The following is a 23,721-nucleotide window of genomic DNA, read 5'->3' as shown; positions in this document are numbered from 1 at the left end:
TCGGCCCATCGAGTCTGCACCGACCCTCTGAAAGGGTATTCTACCTAGGCCAACTCCCCCACCCTACCCTCATAACCCCACCTGATGTGCACATCTCTGGACACTAAAGGGCAATTTAGCATGGCCAATCCACCTAAACTGCACATCTTTGAACTGTGGGAGGAAACCCGGACGAAACCCATGCAGACACCGGGAGAATGTACAAACTCCAGTCATCCAAGGCCGGAATTGAACCCGGATGCCTGACACTAAGGCACAGCAGTGCTAACCACTGTACCACCGTATCGCCCTGGTTTCAATATAGGGGACACAACAAAATCTTCATTCCCAGCATCAACACATCAGAAAGGTCTTCAATTTCACAATGATCATGGAAGTAGTGCAAGTCAACTTCAGCAATAACGATAGGGTCATCCTTGGAAGACACAGTAGCCATGGGAACATGTGGCCACTGTGCAATATGATTAGCACTCAACTATGCATCGCTTTAGGCAATTACACATAGTACATTCCTTTCACCCATGGCATCAACATGTCAGTGTGTATGGCAGCCTTCAAGCAGCTGAAACGCCATTGCACATATGGATGCATTTATGCCAGTAGCTTAGCAAGAAGGCACTAAAAGGAAAAACATTAGTCAATGGTTAGCACTTGACAGTCTCAAGAGGGAGCAACATTCGGACAGCACTATCTCCCCAAACGCCTGCTCTCATGGATGAATAATGCAGAGACTACATCTTGCAAATGAGCCCTAATATGCCACTGGACATCAAGACACAGTGACCTATTCCTCTACAACATGTGCCCAAAGGTGCGAGTTATATTTGCATTGTCCTCAGAGTGGCTCTGCAGAATCATCGTTTGGTTATTTACAAACACTCATGACCCTGCATTTGTCAGAAGGCTGCCAAGTCTATGTCCTGCATTACCTTGGCATTTGGGAGAAATATGGTCCAGTCAGTATTGACACAGCAGTCAATGACAAATTCTTCCCTTCATACATCCCACTGAGGTCTCAGGGGATGTGCCAAAGCATCGCTTTCATAGCATTACAATCCTTGACACAATCCAACTCACAAAGGCCATTTCTTTCTACCAACCAGGTCAATGAGTGCAATAAATTTCATGTTGAGCTGATGTACTGTGCCTTTACAGAAGATTCCGTAAAGCATCACTAGCCAGCCATTCAGGAGCAAAGTAAGATCCTCAGTGGCAAGTAGGTCATCAGGATAAACGCATACCTTTGGCATCACATACTAGCAGACATTTCAAATGTCACTGAGTAGAACCAATTTCCATCGTTCAGCGTCATGCATGGAGAGAGTGGTAACTAAGAAATGAATAATGTTCAGCCTTAAAAGCAAAGATGTAAATTCGCTGCAGGGAGGCATGGAAGTCGTGCTCGATGATGAATACCACTTTTTCAAAAAACTCACTGTCATAAAATAAATGCCACCATAAAGTGCATGCTGTGGGAGAAAAGATTCTAATATTCGTTGTGACAAATGATTGTTTCTTCTACAAGAGAGATCGAGAGGAAAAGACTTCTAACCAAGGCATAAAGATGTTATTTTACTAATTTCTAAAATACAGTTCTAAGTGTTAATGGAATCAGGGCATCTCAATGAAAGGCTAAAATAAGAAAAAAAAGCACAGATGAAATAGCAAGTCTAAGATGAAAAAGGCTAAGCAATCTAAAGATTGAGAGTGCACAGAATCCTTACAGCTCCTGCTCGTTTTCTTCTGACTTCATTCTCTGCTGACATTAGGAGGAGTTCAAGTTCCTTTATTCTTTGTTCTTTATCAGGATCATCATCAACATATGGTTGCTGAAGTGAACATGTAACAAGAGAACAAAAAAAGGAAAAGAACAAAATGGAGAGTGACAGGAAGGGAGAAAGAGAGAGAGAGAGAGAGAGATGAGGTTTACTCTTTCATTCAAGTGCATGAACTATTGCAAGGTTATCAATGATAACACAATCTTTAATATTTTGGTGCAATGGATTAAATTGACCTTTTAACAAGATGAATCAATCAAGTAACACCACATGAAAATGGTAGCAAAGTATTTTACTGTGGACTTCTGTTTTATTTATAGGACAGCCCTAGTGCCTCAGATCAGTGCAACCAGAATCACAGCTTTGAAGCAGAATGCTAACTATTTTTGATCTTTATTAAAAGAAACCAGTAGTCTTAAAATTTGCTATATTTGTTCCATATTGATCAAAGTATACGTTGAAGCAGAGTAAATGGAGTTTTGAAAACACATTTCTGAATCCAGACATAGTATGAGGTATCATGGATAACAAAGACAGAACACATTACAATTTAAATAGATAAAGCTCAATGCATTGTAATGTGACAAACAAATATATTTTCCAAAATGTCTTGTTTAAACCTTACAATATCTTTGACGATGTCTGCATTACAACACATGTATAAAAACAAAACTGGTAGTATGTACTCTTAAACCTCACGAAAATCAAATTAAAGAAAGAAAAGTCAATTTCTTACTTGAGTAAAACCTGTTGTCGTATTTTCTGTGCAAGATTCTTCAGCACCCAAGTACTGATGTCTGAGGGCCTGAAAAAGACATTACACAATATCTCAATTTAGATTTCAAGACTCAATATCAAAACCAACATCAAATATGCAATTTTATTTGAATTCATGAATTACTCAGTTAAAAAAAGTACAAGTGATTTACTTGTGTGGACACGGGAATGAAAAACTGGTTGTGGAACTGCACGGTGTTCAGAGGTGTCCGAGGTGGTACTTTCTGTTGCTGAATGTTTGGAAGCAAGTCACATTTGGGAACCTCCTGCAGATATCCTTCCTGCTCAACTTTCCTTCTCATTGTGGAATTCCAATGGTTCTTGATTGAATTATCTGTCCTGTATGGATTTAGTAGAAATATTAGTATAAAAACCAGACAAAATTCTGTATATTATTGCTAAAGTAAACAAAGATCAGCTCGTGACAGTAAATAGGACACAGAGAAATGAGTTTTAGGTGAAAGAACAGCAGGGTCTCATTTCAGCACACTGTAGTCTCTCGGACAGATTGACCAGTTGATGGGAATGCAAACAAGCGACAATAGTTTGGAAGGGGGGGGGGGGGGGTGCAGGAGCTTTTTTTAAATAAACGAACGAGCACTGCTCAGCCCTCTGGTTATTTTTCCAGATGGTATTATCAGACTCCATCCGCATATTTAAAAAGAATGTGGGCTTCCTCCCTGACGATGTCATCCTCAAAAAGGCAGGTTAATATTGGCACAGGGCAGGAGTGAAGCTGGATTGGTGGGATAAGTGACTCTCATTAGGTTAACTGTGTCCCTTTCCGGTTTCTACCAGATTGGGCAGTTAAAATAAGGACCAACAGGATTACTCAAACCCATTCTAATTTAAGAATGTCAGATGCCTACCACAGGCATGGGGCGGGATTATCCGAGCCTCCGTGCCGAAATCGCGATCGGCGCGGGGAATGGGTGTTAACGCCAAAATCCACGTTTCTCCGGTACCCCGGCGAATCACCGCGAATCGGGCGCGCGCAGTCTATGCGACACAGGTAGGGGGCCATTGCAGAGTCAGTCCGCGGCCGCCCTGGTGGGGGGCGGGGGGCTCACGGACGGCCAGGCTACCGATCGGGGGCCACCGATCCACGGGCGCGTGCGACCTTGGGGGTGGGCCTATATTTTCAGGGCCGGTCCGCGGTGAGTCCGCCATCACGCACAGCGCAGCCACGAGCAGACTCCCGACCGAAAGTGTAGGGCCCATATCGGCAGCCAGAGCTGCTAGTAGTACCCCGGGGCCCTGCTAGCCCCCTGCAAATTGGAGAATCACTCTGGACTTTCTTAAGAAAATCCCAGAGTAAACACCCGTGTTTTGACGCTGGAGTGGGGACAAAGCCCTTTTATTGGAGAATCCCGCCCATGATCTCCACATGCACATTGACCTGGTCGTATTTGTTCTATTTATTCATGGGATATAAATGTTTTTAACAAGGCAAGCATTTGTTGCCCATCCCCAACTGCCCTTGATCAGGTGGTGGTGAGCTGCTTTCTTGATCTGCTGCAGTCTGGTGTCAGTACATCTACAGTGAACATACAGGGAGTTCCACATATTTGACTCAACGACACAGAACAGCAATATATTTCCAAATTAGGATTGTAAATGGCTTGGAGGGGAAATTGCAGGAGGAAGATTTTCCAATCACCTGCTGCACTTGACCTCCTAGTTGTTAGAGGCTGCGGGTATGGAAGGTGCCGACAAAGGAGCCTTGGCAAGTTGCTGCAGTGCAGCACCTGAATAGTACATCCTGCTGCTACTGTGCACCAGCTGTTGAACATAAGAACTAGGAGCAGGAGTAGGCCATCTGGCCCCTCGAGCCTGCTCCACCATTCAATGAGATCATGGCTGATCTTTTGTGGACTCAGCTCCACTTTCCGGCCCGAACACCATAACCCTTAATCCCTTTATTCTTCAAAAAACTATCTATCTTTATCTTAAAAACATTTAATGAAGGAGCCTCTACTGCTTCACTGGGCAAGGAATTCCATAGATTCACAACCCTTTGGGTGAAGAAGTTCCTCCTAAACTCAGTCCTAAATCTACTTCCCCTTATTTTGAGGCTATGCCCCCTAGTTCTGCTTTCACCCGCCAGTGGAAACAACCTGCCCGCATCTATCCTATCTATTCCCTTCATAATCTTATATGTTTCTATAAGATCCCCCCTCATCCTTCTAAATTCCAACGAGTACAGTCCCAGTCTACTCAACCTCTCCTCGTAATCCAACCCCTTCAGCTCTGGGATTAGCCTAGTGAATCTCCTCTGCACACCCTCCAGTGCCAGTACGTCCTTTCTCAAGTAAGGAGACCAAAACTGAACACAATACTCCAGGTGTGGCCTCACTAACACCTTATACAATTGCAGCAGAACGTTCCTAGTCTTAAACTCCATCCCTCTAGCAATGAAGGACAAAATTCCATTTGCCTTCTTAATCACCTGTTGCCCCTGAAAACCAATTTTCTGCGACTCATGCACTAGCACACCCAGGTCTCTCTGCACAGCAGCATGTTTTAATATTTTATCATTTAAATAATAATCCCCTTTGCTGTTATTCCTACCAAAATGGATAACCTCACATTTGTCAACATTGTATTCCATCTGCCCGACCCTAGCCCATTCACTTAGCCTATCCAAATCCCTCTGCAGACTTCCAGTATCCTCTGCACTTTTTGCTTTACCACTTATCTTAGTGTCGTCTGCAAACTTGGAAACATTGCCCTTGGTCCCCAACTCCAAATCATCTATGTAAATTGTGGACAGTTGTGGGCCCAACACTGATCCCTGAGGGACACCACTAGCTACTGATTGCCAACCAGAGAAACACCCATTAATCCCCACTCTTTGCTTTCTATTAATTAACCAATCCTCTATCCATGCTACTACTTTCCCCTTAATGCCATGCATCTTTACCTTATGCAACAACCTTTTGTGTGGCACCTTGTCAAAGGCTTTCTGGAAATCCAGATATACCACATCCATTGGCTCCCCGTTATCTACCGCACTGTTAATGTCCTCAAAAAATTCCACTAAATTAGTTAGGCACGACCTGCCCTTTATGAACCCATTCTGCGTCTGTCCAATGGGACAATTTCCATCCAGATGCCTCGCTATTTCTTCCTTGATGATAGATTCCAGCATCTTCCCTACTACCGAAGTTACGCTCACTGGCCTATAATTACCCACTTTCTGCCTACCTCCTTTTTTAAACAGTGGTGTCACGTTTGCCAATTTCCAATCCGCCGGGACCACCCCAGAGTCTAGTGAATTTTGGTAAATTATCACTAGTGCATTTGCAATTTCCCTAACCATCTCTTTTAGCACTCTGGGATGCATTCCATCCGGTCCAGGAGACTTGTCTACCTTTAGCCCCATTAGCTTGCCCATCACTACCTCCTTGGTGATATCAATCCTCTCAAGGTACTCACCTGTCATAGCCTCATTTCCATCAGTCACTGGCATGTTATTTGTGTCTTCCACTGTGAAGACCGACCCAAAAAACCTGTTCAGTTCCTCAGCCATTTCCTCATCTCCCATTATTAAATCGCCCTTCTCATCTTCTAAAGGACCAATATTTACCTTAGCCACTCTTTTTTGTTTTATGTATTTGTAGAAACTTTTACTATCTGTTTTTATATTCTGAGCAAGTTTATTCTCATAATCTATCTTACTCTTCTTTATAGCTTTTTTAGTAGCTTTCTGTTGCCCCCTAAAGATTTCCCAGTCCTCTAGTCTCCCACTGATCTTTGCTACTTTGTATGTTTTTTCCTTCAATTTGATACGCTCCCTTATTTCCTTAGATATCCACGGTCGATTTTCCCTCTTTTTATCGTCTTTCTTTTTTGTTGGTATAAACCTTTGCTGGGCACTGTGAAAAATCACTTGGAAGGTTCTCCACTGTTCCTCAACTGTTTCACCATAAAGTCTTTGCTCCCAGTCTACCTTAGCTAGTTCTTCTCTCATCCCATTGTAATCTCCTTTGTTTAAGCACAAAATATTAGTGCTTGATCTTACCTTCTCACCCTCCATCTGTATTTTAAATTCCACCATATTGTGATCGCTCCTTCCGAGAGGATCCCTAACTATGAGATCCTGAATCAATCCTGTCTCATTACACAGGACCAGATCTAGGACCGCTTGTTCCCTCGTAGGTTCCATTACATACTGTTCGAGGAAACTATCGCAGATACATTCTATAAACTCCTCCTCAAGGCTGCCTTGACCGACCTGGTTAAACCAATCAACATGTAGATTAAAATCCCCCATGATAACTGCTGTACCATTTCTACATGCATCTGTTATTTCTTTGTTTATTGCCTGCCCCACCATCATGTTACTATTTGGTGGCCTATAGATTACTCCTATCAGTGACCTTTTTGCCTTACTATTCCTGATTTCCACCCAAATGGATTCAACCTTATCCTCCATAGCACCGATGTCATCCCTTACTGTTGCCCGGATGTCATCCTTAAATAACAGAGCTACACCACCTCCCTTACCATCCACTCTGTCCTTCCGAAAAGTTTGATACCCTCGGATATTTAACTCCCAGTCGTGACCATCCTTTAACCATGTTTCAGCAATGGCCACTAAATCATAGTCATTCACGATGATTTGCGCCATCAACTCATTTACCTTATTCCAAATACTACGAGCATTCAGGTAAAGTACACTTATGTTGGCTTTTTTACCTCTGTTCTTAATCTTAACACCTCGATCAGTAACCTCTCCTAAGTTATATTTCCTCTTAACCTTTCTCCTAATTTTCCTTGTCGTTGAATCCATATCTTCATGTAACAACCTGCCGCATCGCTTACCATTAATGTTTTCACATCCCGTTTTATTTCTTTTTGTATTCCTGGTCCTATTCACTGAGTTCCCCTCAGTCACTGTACCTTGTACTGTCGCCCTTTTTGATTTTTGACTATGGCTTCTCTGCCTTACACTTTCCCCCTTACTGCCTTTTGTTTCTGTCCCTGTTTTACTACCTTCCAACTTCCTGCATCGGTTCCCATCCCCCTGCCACATTAGTTTAAACTCTCTCCAACAAGCTCCCTTGAGCAAGCGTTTAAAGGTGATGGATGGGGTGGCAATGAAGCAGTTGGGTTTGCCTTGGATACTGTTGAGCTGGAGTGTTATTGGAGCCACACCCTATGAAAGTGGAGAGTATTAGGCCAGCATGGTGGCACAGTGGTTAGCACTGGGACTACGGCGCTGAGGACCCAAGTTCGAATCCCGGCCCTGGGTCACTGTCCGTGTGGAATTTGCACATTCTCTCCGTGTCTACGTGGGTTTCACCCCCACAACCCAAAGGTGTGCTGGTTAGCTGGACTGGCCACGCTACGTTGCCCCTTAATTGGAAAAAAAAAAATTGGGTAGTCTAAATTTATAAAAAAAGAAAGTGGAGAGTATTCTATCACACTCCTGATTTGTATTTTACAGATAGTAGGCAGGCTTTGGAGAGTCAAGAGGCAAGTTTGACACTACAGATTTCCATAGGTTTCCAGATTTCTGACCTGGCAGAAGTGATGTGACTGGCCCAGTTCAATTTCTGGTCAATGGCAACCCACAAGACATTGATGGTGGGGGATTGAGAGATGGGAGCTCCATTGAATGTCATGGGAAGATGGTTAAATTCTTCAGTGAGAAATGGTCACATTTGCATGGCAAGGATTTTACATGCCAAGCCTGAATTTTTGCCAAGTCTTGTTGAATGCTGGCACGGAGTATTTTATTATTTGAGACGTTATGAATTGAACTGAACACTGTTCAGTCATGAGTGACCATTCCCAGGGGCAGCACGATGGTGCAGTGGTTACCACTGCTGCCTCCGTACCGAGGACATGGGTTCGATCCCAGCCCCGTGTAACTGTCCGTGTGGAGTTTGTACATTCTCCCAGTGTCTGCGTGGATCTCATCCCCACAACCCAAAGATATGTGCAGGGTGGATGGATTGGCCATGCTAAATTGCCCTTAATTTAAAAAAAAAAAAAATGACTGACCATTCCCACTTCCAACCTTATGATGGAGGGAAGATGAAGCAACTGAAAATGGTAGAGCCCAGGGCACTGTTCTGAGGAATTCCTGCAGTGATGCTTGGAGCCGTGACATTTGTCCCTCATCAACCACAGCCAACTAGGTTTGACTTCAGCTAGTGGGGAATTTCCCCCTCCAATTTCCATGATTTCAGTTTTACTAGATTGTCTCAATGCCATACTCAGTCAAATGTTGCCTTGATGCCAATCATTAATTAATCACCTTCATATGAAAAAAATACTAGTTAATTGCATTGTAAGAATTTAATCTCATCTTTTAGAGGACTCTGCCAAATTAATTTTGTTTTATGATTGCCTCATTTGGTCACATCTAAACTTCTTGACAAGAGGAGTCAGCATCAAGACTGTTAGTGTGCAACACTAGCAATTACACACACATTAAATTCAAGGACTCCAATATCACTAGAAAATGAAGAGAGATATGAGCTAGAAGAGACATCTGAATGTGAAGCTAATCTACAATTCAATTAATAAACCTGGTGTTGCAAGTAAACTAAACATAACTAGATAATATAATTATCAAAAGGAGTATTATTGGGTTGGGTTGGGGGGGGGGGATGTCACGTGATGTGAGTGAAGGAGCGGCTGCGTTTCCATAAGCTCCGGCTCGGTTCATCTTTTAATCCACCTTTTCATCCCAGTGCATGCTTTGTACCGGTGTTTCCTTGGTGTACATAGCTTGTGCCATGTCCCAAGAGGTGTTTGGCCAGTGTCTCTATCTGAAAGAGTCAAGATTAAATGCTTAAATTCTTGCTCGATTGTGGCGGCTGGAGTGGGGCCGGGCTTTCAGTGGCGCAATTGCTATTGAGCGGGCTCCCGCCTTGACGATGCTGTGTGCAGAGACGAATGATGATGCACTCGACTCAGGAGGAGGAGGCCTCGATGGATGTGCTGAAAGGTAAGTGGGAGGAGGAGTTGGGGGAGGAGATCGAGGAGGGGACGTGGGCAGATGCCCCAGGGAGGGTGAACTCTTCCTCTTCATGCGCGAGGCTCGGCCTCATACAGTTTAAGGTGCTGCACAGGGCACACATGACAGGGACAAGGATGAGCCGGTTTTTGGGGGGTGAGGACAGGTGTATTAGGTGCTCAGGGAGCCCAGCAAACCACACCCATATGTTCTGGGCATGCCCAGCGCTGGAGGAATTTTAGATGGGCATAGCGAGGACGGTGTCGAGGGTGGTAGGATCCAGGGTCAAACCGGCTTGGGGGCAAATGAGTCCCTGGTAGCCCGGCGAAGGATTCTTCTTCAGTGGAAGGATGAGACCCCAAGCGTGGAACCCTGGATCAACGATATGGTGGGGTTTGTTAAATTGGAGGGTGAAATTTGCCTTAAGGGGATCAGTGCAAGGGTTCTTCAGGCGGTGGCAACCGTTCTTGGATTTCCTGGCAGAACGGTAGACAATGGTCAGCAGCAGCAAACCGGGGGGGGGGGGTTCTATTTTATTTTTTGTTTGTCTATACTGGGGGGATCTGAGGGGGTGTATATATTTGCTATGTGTTTCGGCGGGTGTTAATATATTATTTATGTATAGGGGAGAGGGGGCACTGGGTTGTTTTGTTTTGTATTTGATTCTATTGGGTTCCTTTTACATTTTGTTGTTGATATTTTGTGAAAACTTTAATAAAAATTATTTTTAAAAAAGAAGAAAATCCTCGACTCTACAGTCCACAGGGCTCTATTCCAAGAGTTGTGGGATACTTTTGTGGAGGCGCACGAGGAGGTTCTTGCAATAGAGAGCATTGTCCCTGGTGAGGGCCTGCCTCAGCAGTGTCAAGACCCTGCTGCATAGTTTATTGCCCATCCTGGCGGATTCAGGAAAGAGAGAAGACGACTGGGAGGGGTGCACCACCTGGCCTGGTCCTCGATGCGAGACTCCCTGAGTGAGTTTGAGAATTTGCCGCCATGTGTGCCAGGTAGCAGAACACTCCCCGAGTGAGTTCGAGAATTTGCCATGTGTTGGGGACCTTGATTTGGAGGATAAGTGTATTGTACCAGATTCGATGGAGCACAATATATAATGTCTTCAAAGCCCGGGATAGTTTGGCTCCGCTTACCACTGGTCCTGTTTTGTTCTCTTCTTGATGGTAGTCGTGAGGGGCTGGAGGTCTCGAATCAGTTGAGTCATCCCGCCTGGGTGTTTGTGAGATGGCATGATGTAAGTGTTGGCATCTCGTGCTTCGATCGTTGTGATCCCTGAAAGATCCTGAGAGGCGCTCGTTGATCCTGTTTTATCCTTGGGTAGGTAGGTCAGCCCTCTCTCCCTTTTGGGGGGGGGGGCAGGGGGTTGTCTTGGCTGCTCTTTTCTCCCCATGATGGGGCTGAGGTTATCTTTACCTTATTGTTATCCTGTCATTCCGCTTGGGGGCGTGTTATCTTTTTGGTGGTCAGGTCGTTTATTCCCCGTTAGTTGTTGGGCATTTAATCGGTGCTTTGAATCTGGGATCCAGTAGGTTGGCTCTGGTGTTTACTTTTTTTTTCTTTTTCCACAGGAATAACTTGCAGCTGTCATTTCTGGTCCTCTGTTCATAATTCTGTAGTCATATGACGGTTGTCTGTTCTGTCTCAGGCCTGTACAGGGGTTGGATTGCACTGTGGGGTACAAGCATACTCCCCTTAGTGCTGGAGTACCCATGAAGATTCTTTTGTTTCCTTTTGTATGATGTATCTGTGTTGTTGGCTGAATCCTGCATTGATTCTTGGTGGGGTTTTCTTTTGCTTCATTGTGATATTTGTAAAAAAAATTAAATCCAATAAAAATATATGTTAAAAAGGCAGCATGGGGGCACAGTGGTTATTACTGCTGCCCCACAGTGCTAGGGACCCGGGTTCGACTCTGACGGTGCGTAACAAGTGTGTGGAGTTTGCACATGTCTGCATGGGTTTTCTCCGGGTGCTCCGGTTTCCTCCCACAGTCCAAAAATGTGCAGGTTAGGTGGATTGGCCATGCTAAATTGCCTCTTAGTGTCCAAAGGTGAGGGAGGTTACAGGGATAGGGCTGTGGAGTGGACCTAAGTAGGGTGTTCTTTTGGAGGGTTGGTGCAGACTCGATGGGCCAATTGGCCTCCTTCTGCGCTGTAGGGATTCTATGATTCTATTGACAGCATTGTTATTCAAAAAAAGAGTGATCATTCTGAAGTAGCCACTTAAACTTATGGGAGACAGGTTACTGGAACCCAATTGTTGAGTTGGAACATCCTGAGGAAAGCTCGGAAAGACGTCAACCCCAAAAAACCCACAAAGTTGCACGAACAAATTGGATCCCTACTTCAAAGAGAGGAAGGCTAGGATGAGACATGAAATTTTCAGTCGTTGATAATCCACTGGAGTCAAAATTACAAAGTATTTGAACAAACAAAAGCTGATCAAGTATAGAGACTTTTAAAGATCAGGACATGCTTGCCCAACCGTATACTATTATTTGAAGAAATAACAAAGAATTGGTAAAGATGAAGTAATGTATGAGATTTATATAGACCACCAAAAAGCATTCAGGTGAAGTGCCACATAAAGTGACAATGGTGATGATAACAGCAAATAGAATTAATGGGAATGTGGTCACATGGACGTACATGTGACTGGCGAATGGAAAAAAGGGAAGTTACAGTTACTGGTAATATAAATATGCACAAAGTAGTGTTCCACATGGATATGTATAGATTAGGAATAGACGGAACATACTGAAATTTGCTGATGACACCAAACTGGAGTATAGGAAATTGTGAATGCTTGAAGGAGAAATCAAGCTAACCAAATGGACAGAGATGTCAGATCTAATTCAGCATAGAAAGAAGTGAGATAATACATCATGCAAGAAAGATTAGAAAACTTCCCTTTATCCCATCTCTTTGCTTTCTGCGCTGATATTCCATTATTCAGCATCAATCACATCGTCGGCAAGGTCAAACGAATAATGATTTCCTTTAACTTTTTGGGTCAAATCGGGGCATGTAAAAATTGTAGAAATAGATTTAACATACCTTCCAGGAAGCAACTTTGCAATCTCAGCCCAGCGATTTCCCAGACGCTTATGTGCTTCATAAATGATCTTGTCTTCTTCTTCTGTCCAAGATGATTTTTTTACTTCAGGGTTTAAATGATTGTGCCACCTTTCCCGACATTGTTTTCCAATCCTGCCTTTTAGGTATTTGGCAATCAGTGACCATCGTTTTGGACCATATTTCTGAACCAACTCAATTACCTATTGGCAGTGGAGAAAAAAAAGCCAAAACTTTGAACACATTACAAGTAACTGATTCCATACTTCATACATTGAATTAAATCATGGTCAAATTAGATTTTGCAAAAATCAAAGCACAAACACATAAAAAATCTACGAAAGTCTGACGATCAGTCATCAAACAGAAACATAAATAGTTCCCCTCTTCATTGTTGATCTGAGTATTTTCAGCATTTTCTGTCTCATAATAAGAAACAAGAGCAGGATTAGATCATACAGCTCCTTGCGCCTGTTCCCCACCATTCAATGCCATCATGGCTGATCCCCACCTCAACTCCACTTTCCAGCGTCCTCCCCATATACCTTAACTCCCCAAGACCCCAAAATCTACCTATTTCAGCCTGAAATATATTCGACGATGGAGCATCCATAACTCTAGGTAGAGAATTCGAAAGATTCAAAACCCTCGAGTGAAGAAATTTCTCCTCATCTCAGTCCTAAAATGATTAGCCCCAAGGAAGTGACCCCGTATTCTAGATCCCCCAGTCAGGAAAAATAACCTCTCACTGTCTACCATATAAAGATCCTTCAGAATCTTGAATGTTTCAATGCGATCACCTCTCATTTTTCTAATTAACCAGAATATCAGCCCGATTTACGCACCCTCTCATCGTCAGACAGCCCCCTCTTCCCAGAGGCCAATCTAATGTGCCTATGCTGTACCAGCTCAAATGCGAGTACATCTTTTCTTAAATATGGGAACAAAACTATGCACAGTATTCCAAGTTTGGGATCACCAAAGCCCTATACAATTGCAGAAAAACATAGTTATTCTCGTACTCCAATCCCCTTGCAATAAAGATGAACATTCCATTTGCCTTCCCAATTGCTTGCTGTAACTGCATGCTAACTTTAAGCATTCCTTGTAAAAGTACATCCAAGCCTAGTGAACATCAACATTTACAAGTTTGACCTTTTAAAATATATTCTGCTTTTCTACTCTTACTACCAAAGCGAATAACCTCTAAGTGAACAACCTCATATTATACTCTGTTACTTTGTTGCCTACTTACTTAACCTGTCTATATTTCTTTACACCCTCTTTGTATCCTCCTTACAGTTTACATTCCCACCTAGCTTTGCATCATCAGCAAATCTAGATACATTACTTTTGATGCTTCGCCCAAGCCAAGCTATTAATAGAGTTTGAAAATGGTGGTGGCCCTAGCAATGACCCCTGTACCATTCCATTAGGCTCAGCCTGCAGACTTGAAAATGCCTCATTTATCCCAATTGTTGTCCATTAACCAATTCTCTATCCATGCTGGATATTATCCCTAGCTCCGTGAGCCTTTGTGCTTTAACCTTTTTTCTGGCACCTCATTAAATGCAGTTTGGAAATCCAAGTAAATTATATCAACTGGTGGGTTCTTCATCTACTCCACGAGTTATATACTCAAAAAAAAGCTAATATATTTGGCAAACATGATTTCCCTTTGTAAAACCAAGCTGACTTTATGAAATAAGAAATACAGACAGAATTTACAGTGCAGAAGGAGGCCATTCGGCCCATCGAGTCTGCACCAGCTCTTTGAAAGAGCACCCCACCCAAGCCCACACTCCCACCCCATCCCCATAACCCAGTAACCCCACCCAACACTAAGGGCAATTTTGGACACTAAGGGCAATTTTAGCATGGCCAATCCACCTAACGTGCACATCTTTGGACTGTGGGAGGAAACCGGAGCACCCGGAGGAAACACACGCACACACGGGGAGAACGTGCAGACTCCGCACAGAGAGTGACCCAGTGGGGAATCGAACCTGGGACCCTGGAGCTGTGAAGCAATTGTGCTAACCACTATGCTACCGTGCTGCCCTAAATAGGAGTAGGCTAGTCAGCCTCCCGAGCCTGCACTGCCAGCCAAGAAGTTTATGGTTAGTCTGATTGTGACCTTAATTTCTCTTTCCTGGCTGTCCCTGGAACCCTTGACTCTTGTCAATCAAAAATATGCCTAAGTCAGCCCTGATGATGTTCAATGACCTAACCAATAGTGTACTCTGGGGTGGAGATTACAAAGATTCAGCATCCTCCAAGAGAAATTCCTCCTCATGCCAGTCCCCTTATTTTCAAAATTCCCTCACAAGCGTAAACATCCTCTCAGGGTCTACCCTGTCAAACCCCTCAGTATCTTTCTTTATGTTTCAATAAGATTACCTCTCATCATCAACCAAGTGAATCATCTTTGAACCGTCTCCCATGCAAGTATGTCCCTCCTTAAATAAGGTGACTTAAACCGTACACAATACTCTTGGTGTGTTCTTACCAATGCCTAATATAGTTTTAGAAAGACTGCCCTACTTTTATACTTTCACCTTTCAATAAAGGCAAACATTCAATTTGCCTTCTTAATTACTTGATGTACCTACATGTTAACATTTTGTTATTATGTACAAGAACACCCAAGTCCCTCTGTGTTGCAGCATTCTGCAGTTTTTTTCCATTTAAATGATAATCTGCTTTTCAATTCTTCCTGCCAAAGTGGGCAACCACAATTATATCCACATTATACTTCATTTGCCAAATGCTTCCCATTCACTTAACATATCTATATCTCTTTGCAGACTCTTTATATTCTCCTCACAATTTGCCTTCCTATCTATGTTGGATTGGCAGAAAATGTAGCTCAAGTCCTTAATATAAATGGTAAATATTTGATGCCCAAGTACTGACCCCTACTGCACTTCACTAGTTAGTTTACCAATCTGAAAATGACCTATTTATCCAGACCATTTCCTGTTAGGTAGCCAGTCCTCTAACCATTCACCCCCAACAAATTTACTTGTGTAGTAACCGTTTCTGTGGCAGAATATTGAACACCTTTTGGAAATCCAAATACATGACATCTACTGGTTCCCCTTTATCTACTCTGCTTTTTACATTCCCAAATAAATTTCTCAAACACCATTTTCCTTTTAAAAAAAACTATTAGCACTACCTGATTGTATTATGATTTCTAAATTCCCTGCTATTACTCCTTTAATAATGGATCGCAGCATTTTCCCAACGATAATCCCGAGGCTATCTCTCCTAGTTTTGTGCTTTCTCAAGTTGAGGTGTTACATTTGCGGTTATCAAAACCACTGGGACTTTTCCAGGTCCAATGGAATTTTGAACGATTGGGGCGGCACGGTGGCACAGTGGTTAGCACTGGGTTAAATTTTGGCCTTGGGTGATTGTCAGTGTGGAGTTTGCATGTTCTTCCAGTGTCTGTGTGGGTTTTCTCCGGGTGCTCTAGTTTCCTCCCAGTCCAAAGATGTGCAGGTTAGGTGGGGTGGGATTACGGGGATAGGGCGGGGGAGAGGGCCGAGGTAAGGTGCTCTTTCAGAGGGTCAGTGTAGACCCGATGGGCTGAATTATCACCAGCACTGTAGTAATTCTATTCTAAGTAATGCATCAACTATCTCTGCAGCCACTTTTTAAAATATATTTTATTCCAAACATTATCAAATTCTTACATACTTTGTTAAAATAAACATGACAAACTGTTCGTAACAGCAACAACCTTGAATCCCCTATCCCCCTCGACCCGACTATTCTCTCAGGGTATATTTAATCTTTTCCAATCGCAAGAATTCTGCCAGGTCACTCAAACATGCCGAGGCCCTGGGTGGCACCGCCGACCTCCATCCAAGCAGGGCCCGCCTCTAGGCCACCAAGGAGGCTAAGGCCAAGACGTCAGCCTTCCCCCTCCCCCCCTCAAGGAGCTCTGGGGAATCTGGCACCCAAAGGATCACCACCAGTGGACACGGCTCTAGTTTGATCCCAACGATCTCAGACATGATCTCAAAAAAATGAGACCCAGAACCCAAGTAGTTTGGGACAAGACCAGAACATGGGTGAGTGATTCTCAAGCCACTTCTTTGTCGACCTGAAGATGCAGGTCATCGGGTCCAGGGGACTTGTTTCAGCCTCAAGTCCCGCCAGTTTTGTTTTCTCAATGATGGTGATTTCTCCAAGTTCCCCTTTCCCTTTTGCCTCTTAATATTCAACTATGCTTGGATGCTTTTTCATCTTCCACTGTGAAGACGGATACAAAATACTTGTTCTAAGCACGTGCCATTTTCTCATTTCCCATTAATTCCCCAGTTTAGCCCTCTTAAGGGCCAAATGCTCATTTATGATACTCTTTTCCTTTTTGAAAAATTAATTTTTACTGGATGTGGACTGCACTGGTAGGTCAGCATTTATTTTATTTGCTCAAATGCCCTTGAGAAGATGGTGGTGAGTTGCCTTTTTGAATGGCTGCTCTTTCAAGTCTTGTGCTCCCAAGTGTATACCACTGTGCCACCACCTCTTCTGGATCTGTCCTTCTGGTGCGGCAGGACATAGCCAGGGATGGTGATAGTGATGTCGGAGGTTTTATTTTTAAGGTATGATTCCGTGAGTATGACTATGTCAGGCTGTTGCTTGACTAGTCTGTGAGACAGCTCTCCCAACTTTGGCACAAGCCCCAGATGCTAGTACGGTGACTTTGCATAGTCGACAGGCTGGGTTTGCCGTTGTGTTTTTCAGTGGTCTATGCGGTTTCTTTCTTTTTAGACTTTGTAGTGGTTTGATACAACTGAGTGGCTTGCGAAGCCATTTCAGAGGACATTTAAGAGTCAACCACATTCCTGTGGATCTGGAGTCACATGTAGGTCAGAGCAGGCGAGGACTGCAGATTTCCTTCCCTAAAGGTTATTAGTGAACCAGCTGGGTTTTTTTTTTTTTATACAACAATCGACAATGGTTACATGGTTATCATTTTTTGGGAGATTCAACTTCCACCATCTGACGTGGCGGCGTTCAAACCCGGGTCCCCAGAGTATTACTCTGGGTCTCTGGATCACCAGTCCAGTGACAATACCTTTACACCATCTCCCCTTTCAGCTTTGACTGTTTGTTTATATATTTCTTGCTAGTTTTCTCTTATACTTAAACTAACTCTTTTTTTTTTTTAAAGTTACCCGTTGCTAGTTTCTAAGATTTCCTCAATCTTCCACCCCATGACTAATCTTTGCAGTATTGTATGCCTTTTCTTTCAATTTGACGCCACCTTTAGCTTCCTTGGCTAGTTACAGAGGTCTTCCTCAGTGTAATGATCTTATTAAATGCAAGATGTAAAATGTAAACAAAGATCTCCTTAAGTGTCTGACACTGCATCGCCACTGTCTTACCTTTTCTTTAAGAAGTATTTTTTTCATTCAAACAAGGGCATACATAAACATAAATCCAAAATCAATTGCAAGCATAACAATCCTCAGGTTGATATTTCCTCCCCCTTTTCTCTCCTTAACCTTCTTCCCTTCCCTTCCCCTCCCCCCAATGAACAGGTCCTCAAAAAGGGACCCGAACAGCCTCCATCTCACCCAGAACCTCTCCTCCGAGCCCCAAAGGGCGAATTTAATCGTCGGCAGCTTAAGGAATTCTGCAACATCACGCAACCTCGATCGCTCCTCCAACCTCCTCATCTATACCTTTGCCAGCACCTTCACATCAGTGTTTAACAGGGAGATGGGTTATACGACCCACATTCCACTGGTCTTTATCCTTCTTGAGGATTAACAAAATCGATTCCTGCGCCAGCGTGGCCGGCAGATCCCCTCGTGCCAAAGAGTCGGAAAACATCTCCAGATGTGGGGTCAATTCTGCTGCAAACCGCTCCAACCTCCTCCATGCCTTTTGTAACTTTGCCACACAGACCCTCCACCTCCAACATCGTTGCCTTATTCGACCTCTGCCATGTGCTGTAACCCGCCAACATTCCACTTCGGAGGCAAATTCACTCCCCACCACTTATTCCACGAATTTTCCAACCAAAGCACCCATTAATCAGGCATAAAGAGCCAAAACTAAAATCTTCAAGGAGCTACCCTGTGTGCAACTGATCAGCACATTGCCGCCACTGAAGTCCTCTCACGGTCTTACCTTTTCACCTACTTTTTCAGTCCACTTGCCAATTATGCCTTCATATCCTTGTAATTGTCTCTTCAAGTTTAAGACACTAGCTTTAGGTCCAATTTCCTTGCTCTCAAACTGAATTTGAAATTCTATCATGTCTTGAGCACTTTTGCCTGGAGGTACCTATAATATGAAATCCTTAACTGATCCTATCTTATTACACATTACTAGGTCTAAAATAGCTGGTTCCCGGTAGATTCCAAAACACAGCCTTTGTCTGGTCATAACAATGCATTTAGAAAATCATTGAAAGACTTTGTCAAAAATAGATTCCAGCACTTTCCCAATGAATTATTCCCAATAGTCCTACAGTTCTCCATTTTCTCTCTTCCTCTTTTCTTGAATAACAGTGCTACATTTGGTAACTTCCAATCTGCTATGAATGTTCTAGAATTCAGGGAATTTTGGAAATCCATAACCAGTGCTTCCATTATCTCTGCAGCTCTCTCTTTCAGAAGCCCAGGATGTAGGCCATCAGGCGCTGGGGATTTTTCAAGTTATACTTCCTTAAATTTCTCAAATACATTTTCTCTGCTAATTTCATCAGTCTTGTGGGATTGTTTAGCTCTTGTCACTCACATGCTGCTTCTGTTGTTTGACATGCAAGTAGTCCTGTGTTGTAGCTTCACAAGGTAAACACCTCATTTTTAGAAATGTCTAATGCAACTCTTGCACTCTTCATTGAACTAGGGTAGATTGAAAGATATGCAGGTCCCATGAGATCATGGATTGTGTTGCTGCTAATGACAACCTATAGTACCTAATGCATGCCCAGCTTTCAGTCGCTAGATCTGTTCTAAACGTATCCCATTCAGCATGTTGGTAATCCCCCATAATAAACTAAGTAGTCGAGACTACTTGAATGTGCTAAAAAAGATAAAGAGGAGGTATTAGATAGGCCAGCTGTATTTAAAGTTGATACGTCACCAGGACCAGATGGGATGCATCCAAAGCTACCGAAGGAAGTAAGAGCGCAAATTGCAGAGGCACTAGCCATAACCTTCCAATCCTCCTTAGATACAAGGGTAGTGGCAGAGGACAGGAGAATTGCAAATGTTACACCCTTGTTAGAATAAAGGCTTCAAGAATAAACAGAGTGACTACAAGCCAAGTCAGTTTAACCTGATGGCAGAAAAACTTCTAGAAATTATAATCTGGGACAAAATTAACAGTCCCATAGACAATGTGCATTGATTAAGGAAGCCAGCAGGGACTTGGCAGGGACTATTGTGTTTAGGTTGCTTGGTTGAGTTCTTTTTGAGGGGGTAACAGAGATCTTGATGAGAACAATGCAGTTGAAGTGGTATATATGGACTTCCAAATGGCATTTGATAAAGTGCCATTTAACATGCTTAGCAGCAAAATAAAGCTCAAGGAATAAAAAGGACAGTGGCAGCATGGATATAAAATTGGCTGAATGACATGAAACAGGTTAATGGTTGTTTTTCCAACTGGAGGAAGGGGGGTCCCCAGTGGTTGGTGTTAGGACGACTTCTTTTCTTGATGTATAAATCACCTAGACTTGGATATACAAGGAACAATTAAAAATTTTTAAGATGACAGAAATCTTGGAAATATTGTGAACTGTGAGGATATTGATAAACTTCAAAGAGCTGATTGATGGAATAGGTGGACAGGTGATAAAGTTTAACTCAGAAGTGTAAAGTGATTAATTTTGGTTAGAAGAACAAGGAAAGGCAAACAAAAAAGTAAAGGCACATGTTTAAAGGGGTTGCAGGAGCAAGGGGATTTTGGGAATACATGTGCACAACTCAGAACATAGCAGAGCAGGTTGAGAAAGCAATTAATGAAGCACATGGGATCCTGAGCAGAAAATCAAGGGCCAAAGATGTGCATGTTAGATGGATTGGCCATGCTAAATTGCCCCTTAGGACATGGGAATGCCAGTTAAGTTACAGGGATAGGGCGCTCTTTCAGATGTCTATGCAGACTCAACGGCCCGAATGGCCTCCTTCTGCATTGTAGGATTCTATGTATAAAATGCTGGTTCCACTTCAAGTGGAATATTTTAACCAGTTCTGGGCATCACACTTTAGAAAGAACATGAAGGCATTACAGAGGGTGAAGAAAATGGCCTCCCCTGTGCTATTACCATTCTATGATTCTAATTATTGTCTACTTACAATAAGAATAATCTTTATTAGTGTCACAAGTAGGCTTACATTAACACTGCAATGAAGTTACTGCGAAAATCCCTGAGTCGCCACACTACGGTGCCTGTTCGGGTACACTGAGGGAGAATTCAGAATGTCCAAATCACCTAACAGCACGTCTTTCGGGACTGGTGGGAGGAAACCGGAGCACCCGGGAGGTGCTTCTAATGACTTCAAATGTGATGTTAGTTGTGACATAATGCGTACCTGGCCGGTTTTAGAAAACCTTTTGATGGTTCAGCCATTAATGATAAGAGCAATTTGCTCTCACAATGACAACTTTATTAACACACTGGGTTAGGCCCCAACTAGGGTATTTCATCCAGTGAAATACCACAGTTAGCAGTGTGCTGTTACAGTTAAGTAGTTAATAAAATTGAGTTACACCATCTCCAGCCGTGTTGGATCGTTTGTATATCAGAACACCCAACACGACACTTCAGGTTTCTAATTATCTTACCTTTTGATCTTCCTCCTTAGTCCATGGTCCTTTTATTAGTTCTGGATTCAAAACCTTTTGCCATCTATGCTGACATTGAACATCTGTTCGATTCTGCAACATTTCCAAAGTCCTTGATTAGCAATATAAACAAGAAATGTACCAAATTTAAAGTTAGTTACATTAACCAGAAAGCACTCTTCACGTGCATTTACAATTAAAAATCCAAGTCACTGAAGCATGAAGTAATTTAATAACATGCTAGAAGGACTCGTGTTGTTCCCTCGCCTCGCTTGATGTCGACAATCTCCTCCAGCCCCACAACCTTCAGATATCTGCACTCCTCTAATTCTAGCCTCCTGTGCATCCCTAATTTAATCAATCCACCACTGGTGGTTACATCTTTGGTTGCCCCAAACTCTGGAATACCCTCCATGCATCTCTATCTCACTTTTCTCCTATGGCACTCCTTAAAATCCACTGTTAGGATCCCCATGTGGAAACTAATAATCTGAAAATAAGGAATCCCTAAACAACACCGATCAAAGAATCCCTATGTGGAAACTAATAATCTGAAAATAAGGAATCCCGAAACAATTCCTTTGATCAAAGGAATCGATTAACAAGATTTCACTTTTCATAACTTTTATTGCAAGAGCCAAACCCAAAATCAACATAAAATGAAGCATGCCTTAACCGGAAATGGTACTTGACTGGAAAAGATGAATTTAATTTTTGATAGTGAATGCACTGAAGATAAACCTCACGTAATTACAAGGGCTTGCATCAATTCTTGCATAAATATGGTACCACATATGCAAACTCGGTCCCTCCAACTTTGCCTCCAGTATGCAAAATCTCTCACTTTTCCCACTCAATGAGTTTAGCCCTCAAGTTACTTTCACCAGCAGTTGCATATTAACCAAGATTCCCTGATATACTGCCAAGTATACTCTCAAGAACCTGGAAACAGAACTGGCTCGGTCACAGAAGGCAGAGGGTAGCAGTACAAGGGTGTTTTTCTGAATGGAAGGTTGTGACTAGTGGTGTTCCACAGGGATCTGTGCTTGGGCCTCTGTTGTTTGTAATGTACATATACGATTTGGAGGAAAATGTGGCCGCTCTGATTAGTACATTCGAGGATGACACCAAGGTTGGTGGAGTGGCAGATAGTGTTGAGGATTGTCAGAAGATACAGCAGGACATAGATAGGTTGGAGACTTGGGCAAAGAAATGGCAAATGGAGTTTAATTCGGACAAATGTGAGGTAATGCATTTTGGTAGGTCTAACATAGAGGGGAAATATACCGTAAATGGCAAAACGCTTGGGAATATAGAAAGTCAGAGCGATCTGGGTGTGCATTTCCACAGATCTTTGAAGGTGACAACACAAGTGGACGAGGTAGTCAAGAAAGCATATGGAATGCTTGCCTTCATTGAACGGGCCAGCGAGTATAAAAACTGACAAGCCATGCTCCAGTTGTATAGAACCTTGGTAAGGCAGAACTTGGAATATTGTGCACAATTCTAGTCGCCACACTACCAGAAGGATGTGGAGGCTTTGGAGAGGGTGCAGAGGAGGTTTACCAGGATGTTGCCTGGTCTGGAGAGTGTTAGCTACGTGGAGAGGCTGAAAAGACTCGGTATGTTTTCATTAGAAAAACGGAGGTTGAGGGGTGACCTGATAGAGGTCTACAAGATTATGAGGGACATGGATAGAGTGGATGGGCAGGCACTCTTTCCCAGGGTTGAGGGGTCAGTCACCAGGGGGCATAGGTTTAAGGTCCGTGGGGCAAAGTTTAGAGGAGATGTGCGAAGCAGGTTTTTTTACACAGAGGGTGGAGAGTGCTTGGAATGCGTTGCCAGTAGAGGTTGTGGAAGCAGATACATTAATGGCGTGCAAAAGGCAACTTGACAAACACATGGATAGGATGGGCATAGAGGAATACGGCACAAGGAAGTGCTGAGGGTTTTGGCAAAGGTTGGTATCATGACCAGTACAGGTTTGGAGGGCCGAAGGGCCTATTCCTGTGCTGTATTGTTCTTTGTTCACCCTCTCGCTTGAGTCACGTCAATCCTGATGGCATAGCTTTCCAGAGTTCCTTTTCACCTGACCAACCAACAACACCTGGTTTAGAGTCTGGTCAGCTCTGATACAAATACTCCGCTCTTTAGGGTGCCAAGACTATTCCCACCACTTTTCGGTTTCTGTCCCTTTTAGTTCACTCATATATTAGAAAAGTTTCTAGAGTTCTATTTTTTTCTTACTGCTAAACAGAAAACCGATCTTTTCATAGAATTTTGC

The 23,721-nt window shown here is 43.1% G+C and overlaps 1 protein-coding gene across 4 annotated transcripts in view; it reads right to left on the bottom strand.

The window, feature by feature from the left end:
* mybl1 (v-myb avian myeloblastosis viral oncogene homolog-like 1) overlaps positions 1 to 23,721 on the bottom strand; it is a 149,883-nt gene that overhangs the window by 99,002 nt on the left and 27,160 nt on the right. For 3 of the 4 annotated variants that reach the window (XM_072467643.1, XM_072467644.1, XM_072467645.1), the window contains exons 4-8: positions 21,438 to 21,530; positions 12,600 to 12,820; positions 2,708 to 2,894; positions 2,515 to 2,583; positions 1,725 to 1,829 (exon numbers count right to left, since the gene is read on the bottom strand). In XM_072467643.1, the coding sequence (XP_072323744.1) occupies positions 1,725 to 1,829; positions 2,515 to 2,583; positions 2,708 to 2,894; positions 12,600 to 12,820; positions 21,438 to 21,530 (675 nt within the window). The remainder of the gene's footprint in view (positions 1 to 1,724; positions 1,830 to 2,514; positions 2,584 to 2,707; positions 2,895 to 12,599; positions 12,821 to 21,437; positions 21,531 to 23,721) is intronic. The other variant, XM_072467646.1, reaches the window with a different exon arrangement.

This window comes from Scyliorhinus torazame, chromosome 11 (genome assembly GCF_047496885.1).
Source record: "Scyliorhinus torazame isolate Kashiwa2021f chromosome 11, sScyTor2.1, whole genome shotgun sequence".
NCBI classification, from domain to species: Eukaryota; Metazoa; Chordata; class Chondrichthyes; order Carcharhiniformes; family Scyliorhinidae; genus Scyliorhinus; species Scyliorhinus torazame.
Note: the sequence above shows the minus strand (reverse complement) of the source record. Positions and strands in the feature narration are given on the sequence as shown.